This window comes from Phocoena phocoena, chromosome 15 (genome assembly GCF_963924675.1).
Source record: "Phocoena phocoena chromosome 15, mPhoPho1.1, whole genome shotgun sequence".
In the NCBI taxonomy this organism is placed as follows: domain Eukaryota; kingdom Metazoa; phylum Chordata; class Mammalia; order Artiodactyla; family Phocoenidae; genus Phocoena; species Phocoena phocoena.
Genome location: NC_089233.1, coordinates 40,652,677 through 40,661,078, shown reverse-complemented (window position 1 = coordinate 40,661,078; position 8,402 = coordinate 40,652,677). Strand labels below are relative to the sequence as shown.

The 8,402-nt window shown below is 50.4% G+C and overlaps 1 protein-coding gene across 1 annotated transcript in view; it reads right to left on the bottom strand.

Annotated features, from left to right (window-relative positions):
- Positions 1–673: 673 nt before the first annotated feature.
- SLC24A3 (solute carrier family 24 member 3) overlaps positions 674–8,402 on the bottom strand; it is a 463,454-nt gene continuing 455,725 nt past the window's right edge. The window contains exons 16-17 of the mRNA XM_065892354.1: positions 2,506–2,571; positions 674–823 (exon numbers count right to left, since the gene is read on the bottom strand). Coding sequence (XP_065748426.1) covers positions 674–823; positions 2,506–2,571 — 216 coding nt within the window. The remainder of the gene's footprint in view (positions 824–2,505; positions 2,572–8,402) is intronic.

Genomic DNA, 8,402 nt, shown 5'->3' with positions numbered 1-8,402 from the left:
GGCTTGGCGGAGACCCCCGGGTGTGACGTGTCACGCCTTTGTCCCAGGGCCTCGGCAGCCACTCCTCAGATCAGCACTAAATCCATACAAGCTCCAAAGCGCCTGGGACTCGACCCCAGAGGACGCAGCTGGGACACCCGTGGGTCATCGACGGACCCAGAGCCCAGTGAAAGAAGATGCAAGAAAAACTCTCAATCTCTGGAAGCAAAGGAAGAAAAAGGGGGATCCCCCAAAGCCAAACAGCCCCCCAGACCCAGTAACCTAGGAATCAGCGCCAAATATAAGGAAATCCCAGACACTCCCTACCATCAATGGACCCTCTCCTCTCTCTCCTTCCACAGTCTAGGGTCATAAATTAGGCTAGTCTTCCATCCAATAACTTAAAAAAGGACGAGGGATGTACTAAGTTTTGCCTGGCTTGGGCCAGTTAGCAGCCAGTTTTTCTAGAATCTCAGTCACTGTTCAAAAATGGAGCTTGAAAATTCACGCGGGTGTCGGAAGTCTTCACGCGGAGGAGGCGGGAAGGCGGAGCCGGGGTGGGGGGCGGGGAGGGGGGACCCGAGGGCGGGAGCGGAGGCCGGTGGGCAGCGCAGAGACCACGCCGCGGGGCCAGACTCTGGCGCCGGGCTCGTATTGCACAGAAGGAGGGGCCGCGGCTGGCGGCGGTCGCGGGTCAGTGGTCCCCGCACATGGGCAGGTTCACGAAGGTGAACACGTTGAACTCAGTCATAATGGAGAAGCACAGGAACACGCCGTATAGGAAAAGGCACCCGCACCCGAGCTTCCTGTCCAGCTGCCACTTGTTCAGGTGGACGCCAAACACCTGCAAGGCACAGAGCGGGGTCAGAGGGCGCGGGGCGCGGGGCGGGGCCCGCCCAGTCCTTCTCCCTGGACTCCGCCCCCCTCCCCCTGCTCCCTGAAGCGCGCGCCAGGTTTCCCTCCTGCCTCCCCGATGGCTCCCTCTTTGTTCCTTTTGCGACCCTGTCCCCTCATCCTGACCTCTCACTGTCCGAGGGCGCCGGGACTCACACCTAGGCCTCACTTTCCTGTCTACGCTCACTCCATTGCGGGTCTCCTCCAACTCCTCAGCTCTAAACCCCTCCAATGTTCTGGCGCGTCCAGCGTGGGATTGCTCCTGACCTGGGACTCGTCTTTCCAACGGCTGTCCAGACCTGTCCCCTTGGATGTCAGATAGGTGCTGCAGACTTATAGATGTCTGAACTCTTCCTCCCCAAACCTACTTCTCAACCCTTCAACAACCCAGCTTGGACAGCTGGTCAGTGGTGAACCCCATCTCCCAGCATTGCAGGGCTTCAGTGAAGCACAGGGATGCCCCGAAGCTAGGAGGGGGGACTCCGATGTCACACACAACTTCCCTACAGGCCTGGGTAATGGGGCTGATATCAGTGACTACCTCACAGGGTGGGGTGGGGGGTTGGTGAGCTCCAGATGGGAGAATATGTGCATTAAGCACAGTGTGTGGCCATTACAAGTATAACCCTTAGTCATACCCACCTGAAGAAAATCCTAAACGGCGAAAGAATGGATTTATATGGGTTTTCACTTTTGTGTAAGGCAGTATTTACTTTGGTAAAACCTTGACATTGGACTTGCGTCCTGATGCTGTAAATTTCTTCGCCTGCCCTTCTGAATTCCCGTTCTCTAGTATATGTATGTTCACATACCAGGTGTGATTCAACGAGTACTTCCTTGAAAAATTCAGGAGAAAACACACTGCGTCTCTTATTGTGAAAATTCAGTAACACATGTGTATGTTAACAGGGACTTCAAGTGGATCAGTCCATGTGGTGGTGTGAACTTGTTCCCACCAAACGTGTCAGTTGAGTTGGAATATCACATGGTACAAATGGATGTGATGGCCAAGGTAGTGCAGTGGCATAAAAGTGCACCGTCAATCAAGTCTGTTCTCGGTCTTTTTTTTTTTTTGCGGTACGCGGGCCTCTTACTGCTGTGGTCTCTCCAGACGCACAGGCTCAGCGGCCATGGCTCACGCGGCATGTGGGATCTTCCCGGACTGGGGCACGAACCCACGTCCCCTGCATTAGCAGGCAGACTCTCAATCACTGCGCCACCAGGGAAGCCCTGTTCTCGGTCTCTGAGTAGTGGTCAAATCCATGGATTTATGAAGATGTTTAGTAACCTGGAATAGTCAGTTAATTGGGATATAACCTTCCGTCGACTAATCTTGCAGAAAAAGTGGGATCTCCCTTTGGCTTTTGATAAAAATTTGTGTTTGACATGAGATGGACCCAGCTTCTGAGAGGAGGCTGGCTCCTTTCAGAGAGGGAGAAGGCTTTCTCATGGGTTGCCAGGATCCACTTCTGGAAGAAACAGCCATGAGATGGAGCATCTGGTGGCTGACTGTCTCCATCCACCAGAAGGCCACGCCCATCTGGTGTCCAAACAAACTGTAGCCACAGAACCCACGGGGGTGGCGGGGGGGGGAACATGGGAACTGGAGAGCGGAGAGAGCTGCAGACCCACCGTGACAAAGACGGAGGCCAGGAGCAAGCCCACGGAGTAGATCAGTCCCCTGCTGTTTAGCCGAATCTGTAAGAAAGGATGACATGGAGTCAGGCTCCTGAAAGCATGTCTGCGGAGTGCGGGGCAGTGAGTACCAGTGAGTCCAGGGATGGAGAGCAAACGGCAGCTCCGCAGTAGAGACGGGCGATTTCCTGGACACCCAAGGTGCACCCTTGTCTGGTCCATCCTCAGCCTGATCCCTCTCAGCCTCCAGCAGGTGTCCAGTGACTGCCCCTCGGCCACTTGAATTCTCCATCCTGTGTGGCCTAATTCTTATTTCCTGGGGACCTGACCTCCAGCTTGCTCGACACACAACTTTTAGGGTAAATTTGATAACATGGGTCACGGGAGCAACGTTTTGAAAAATATTCCTAAACTTTTTATCTCTGTTGCATTCAAATGTCTGTGACCTTCACCCAAACTTGATGGGAAGTGGTGAGTGAGGGCTGCTATCTTAAGCAAGCAAAGAAGAGGAAAGAGTTAACATTCCATTTCTGATACTTTGTTTTGTTTGTTTTTCACAGTAATACAGTGGGGTTAACTGGCAAACTCTGAAGAAAAAAACCAATTTCTGGAATTCTTAGGGAACAGCGTTGTCCAGTACAATTTCCCACAATGATGGAAATGTCCTACATCTGTGCTGTCCAGTATGGTAACCGTTAGGGACATGGGGCTCTTGCATACTTGAAAGGTGGCTCAAACAATAGAGGAACAAAAATTTTAATCTTACCTTTAATTAATTCAAATTTACATTAGAAGAACCACATATGAGTAGTGGCTGCAGTACTGGACAGAGCAGATAGAGAGTATTAAGGGGCCAAACGGGCCGACAAAGACGGTAAAGTTTCTTCCATGGTGTCGAGAAGATGCCCCTTCTGCTTTGTCCTGGGTCCTGAGGCCGGATGCCTGGAAATAGGAGGGGTGCCTCGGGGCAGCCGTGTTCACAGGGCGCCCCCCTGACCAGAAGCAGCAGCGTCACCTGGAGGCTTGTTAGAAACGCAGAATCTCAGGCCCCACCCGGACCTCCCAAATCAGCAAACTCTGGGGACAGGGCTCATCAACCTGTATTTTAATAGACGCTCCAGACAGTTCGGGTGCACGAGAAAGTTTAAGAGAAAGTCCTAAGGGTCAATCCACTTCTGACCTCCAAGCGTCCTGAGGATGGGACTTTGACATTCATTTTTCCCCGGTTCTCTTGGAAACTCTTATGTGCAGCCAGGTTGGGGGACTACTCCCGACCCCCAGCAATGTACACTGTCCTGCTGGGAGTCAAATGCTCACCTGGGCTCACAGAAAGGAAAATGAGGCAGGTTGATTGATTTCATTACAGAACTAAGTGGTGATTATTAGTGGGAGTGGTTTGGACAAGGTTCAAGGTGCCTCTTGCCGCCCTTGCCCCAGTTCACCCCCAGGTGTGGGTATGGTAGCCTGTGGGTGTCTCTGTAGATGGGTGTGTTAGTTCATCTTTTGGTGACAGGACACTGCATGCCCTAAATAGCCAACCCTTTCTGTGGGGACCCAGAAGCCTCACACATCTCACTAAGCAATGTTCTGTCAGAGGGAATGGGCAGGACTCTCCCCTGCCCACACAATCCTTGTGAGCCACCATCTGCTGAACCCCAGCTGGGAAATTATTCCCATACCATATGCCTCCCGAAGACGAAGGGACACAAATCATATCTCCGTGCCACTAAAGCAATGGGTTGACCCGGTGAATCCATCGCAGACAAATGGGAGATCAGCCCCATCTCAGTCCAGCTGGTAGCTTAACTTCCTGCGGACCCTCAGCCAGGCTGTGGATAGAGTTTCCCCCTCTCATCGGCTGTGTTAGTATAAAGAGGCCAGCACCCAGGCGTACATCACAAATGACTTGTACTGAAAGAGAGTCTCTTCTGAGCTCTTAATTCTCAACACAGTGTGGATTCTTCCAAGAAGGGGGCCATTGCATTCCCAGCCCAGCTCGCCCTATGAGCGCCAGGCTCCAATCCTTGTCAGCAACGAGGATTGAGTAAAGTGATTTCCTGCCCTTAAGAAACCAAGAGCCAGTGAGAGCAAAAGGCAAAGCAGGACAGTTCTCTTTGGCCAAGGCTTTTCAAAAGGAATCAGGTTCAACCAAAGCTTTGGAACTCCACCCTGTCTACATTCACATAAAGTCTCAAAGGACGGCGCTGCTGAAACTGTAAGTCATCTCTAAAGACTAAAGACAACCAACTTTTGTGGGGTTTCTGAGTATTTTTCACTTTTTCACCTTTTTCTCTGCAGCTTTCTTGGCTAATGGACTGCCACACACACCCAGGGGTGTATTTTTGTTTTTTCATTAATTAGAGACTTGGGCTCTCGACGCCTGCATCGGTTCCTTGCTACCTTACTGAACCCCCTTCCCCATGGACGTGACAGTCAGGAATTAGGGTTCCTTCACTTGCCTCTGTGCCAGCATGAACATCTCCAGCCACTGGAGACTATCGGTGGTCGGAGTCAGGGGTTGGCAAATGCAGGCGATGGGCCAGTTGTGGCCCATCGCTTGCATTTATAAATAAAACTTTATTATAACTCAGCTTATTCATTGACACATTGTCTGTGGCTGCTTTCATGCTACAATGGCAGAGCTGAGTAGTTCTGACAGAGACGGTATGGCCCACAGCACTTAATGTATTTCCTCTCTGGCCCTTTCTGGAAAAAGTGTGCCGACCCCTGGTTTAGGTCATGGGCTCCAGGCCCAGCTTCCTGCTCAGTCACCCACTCGCTATATAATCATGGACAAGTGACTTAACTTCCCCAGACCTCAGTTTTCTGATGTATAAAATGGGGACAATATAGTTCTCACCTTAGGGAGTGGTTCTGACTGCTAACTGAATTAATCCATGTTCAGCTTGAATAGGAGCCGGTGTATAAAGTCCTCAATAAATCTGGGCCATTATTCTCCATCCACTCGTGATCTACCTGGGCCCACTTCCCTGGCCCCCCCGATGCTACTTTGATATGGTCGTCACCTGGCAGCTCCCTGGTCAATGCCTCAGTAGGTGACAAACCCCATGAGAGCAGGGACCACGGCATTTCATCCTCCGCCTGGCACGGGGCTGGGCACAGACCACGTGCTTGATACATAATCGGTGAACGATCAGGAATGCCCTTGAGGTGGCGTTTTGCGTGTGGTTTACAAAAAGGCCAGTGCTTCTGTGGGGCAGGGTGGACTGGCCAGAGAGACCCTGGATAATGTTCCAGAAGCAATGCAATCCCTGCCCCCAATTCCCTGTCTCCCTTCCCCACTTTTTTAATGTGTGTATAGCTATTTTTTTTTCACCCAACACTTTATTATGAATGCTTTTAAGCGTTCAGAAAAGTTGAAAGAATCAGAGCATCTTACGTTTTTAATGAACTTCAAAGTAACCTAGGACATGTCACCCCCATCACTTCAGCCTGCATCTCACTACACAGGGTTCACTAGTAGTTCACAGCTCTTACTTTTAGGTGCTGTTTCCATATGGTGAAATTCACAAATCATAATTGCACCATTCAATGTGTTTTGAGAAATGCATATACCCACGTCCCCCAAAGTCCAGCCGTGACGTAGAGCACGTCCATCGCCGCAGAAAGCTCTCCTTTGCCCTCCCAGCCAGTCTCACCCAGGGGTAGTCACTGCTCTAAGCTTCTCCATCATACGTTGGTTTAGCCTGTCGTATAAATGGCATCTCACAGGGTGCACTCTTTTCTGCCAGGATCCTTTTACTCAGCATACGATTTTTTAATGTATCCCTTCATGGTTTTCATTGCATCGATAGCTCACTTCATTTTGTTATTGAGGTATCATGGACATCTAACATTATATTAGTTTCAGGTGTACCAGATCATGACTTGATATTTGTATATACTGGGAAATGATCCCCACAATCAGTCCCCATACATAATTGCAAACATTTTTCTTTCCTGTGATGAGGACTTTTAAGATCTACTCTCTCAGCAACTTTCAAATATGCTCAGTTCTTTTTTAACAGCGTACGTATATGATGGATTGCTTAATTATTCTCTTCTTGGTGGGCTGCTTCTAGTTTGGGGCTATTGGTGTGTATTGATTTTATAACACAAACAAAATGAAAAGAGGCCAACAGTGGAGACAGGAAAATGAAGAGAATGACGACAGCTCGGGACTCCTCCGGGACCTCAAAGGCACCAGCTCACATGCTGGCAGCCCCTCTCTGCCGTCAGTCACTGGTAGCCCTTACCCAGCTGGAGCAATTCACCGCCTCCCCCCACGCCCATCCTCTTTGGGAACATGCAGTTGAGTCAGATGGGGCCCTCACCTCCTTCCCATTTCTACTCTGCCCATCCCTCCCTAGGTCCTTTGCCTCTTCCAAGTTCACTGGGCCCCTGCTGGCTTTATCCCCCAGCTGACGCTGATCTCCTTCTAACTTTCCCCGTGGGGGCCGGCTTCTTACCTCCCCAGCTAGTCCCAGTGCTCAAAGGGCAGATGCCTGGGTCTTCAGTTTTCTGTCATTCCACACAGCACCTAACTGCCCCCCTAACTCCACACACTGTATGTTTAAGTGAGCATCTGCTGGTGATGCTGAGAGAGAGAGAGAGAGAGAGAGAGAGAGAGGGAGAGAGAGAGAGAGTGTGTGTGTGTGTGTGTGTGTGTGTGTGTGTGTTATGTGTAAGGCAGTGAGGCTGGATGGCAAAGGGCACGACTGGAGAGCTGGGTGGGGAGACTGACCACGGTGAAGGTTGGCTTTAAGCCTGATCTTTTTAAGTAAGAAAGTCAGAGGGCACCAAAATTACCTTATCCCCCACCAGTGGAGGCAAACTTGCATATGGTAAAAGCACAGATCTCAAGTGGACTGTTGGATGAGTTTTGACAAATGCGTGTACCCAGGTAACCCACACCCCAACGAGAATATAAAACATTTTCGTTACCCCAGTAAGTTTCCCTGAGGGCAGCAAATCTTAACCCTCCCGAACAACTGGTTTCTTGGGGGCTTGCTAAGCCAGACAGTCTTAGGGTTAGCTAAGATGCTAACCTCTGGAAGAGACTTGGAGCTCCAGCTGCACAGTGTGGACCTAAACTGGCGTCTCCCTGCTCCTGCCTCAGAGATGCGAAGCCCAGGAAGTGCAAAGGCAAGGAGTCCCCATGGCAATGCCCTTCTGAGAGCAGGCAACACACTCGGATTGCTCAGCTCTGACATTTAACGTTGTTTTTATTTCTTGCCTTCAAAGCCACGAATTTTCATTCCCCAATTCCCTCTTGGCAGTTGTTGGAGAGGAAACAGGAGGCTGGCTTGTTCCCAAGTCAACAGGAAGTCAGGCTCCGTGGATGTGTGGTTTTTAGTAGGGACGCACACAGAGACCATGACACCCCTAGTTTCCCGTGTGCACGTGGCTCATAAAACAGCTCCCTGAATCCTACACCGTTTGTTTGAGGACCTAAAAAACCCCCAGCCTCAAAGACTCCGACTCTCCCCACATTACAGTTTAAAATCTCTGTATGTTTTGAGGTCAGCTCCACCCAACCAGCAAATTCTTTTCAGAAAAACAAGAAGCCCCTGGATTTTCTCTAATTTGGTTTATAACTTGGAACACATGTGGTGTGTCCTTTGCATTTTCCGACTCGGGTAGTTTGAACACTTGCTTGGGCTTTGGTTCCAAATGGATGTGTCCAGCCGTGACTTTAGGTTGTATAACATCACAGGGCGGGGATCTCTCTCCTTGAACAATTAAATGACATCAGAAAGTAAACAAACCGACAGAAAAGCAGCACGTTAAAGGCAGCTGGTGCCCAAGTCCCTTCCGTTCCAGAGCACACACACAAACACAGGATTGCACTGAATTCTAGTGGCTACTCCTCGAGGTGGCTTGTTCTCCCTGTA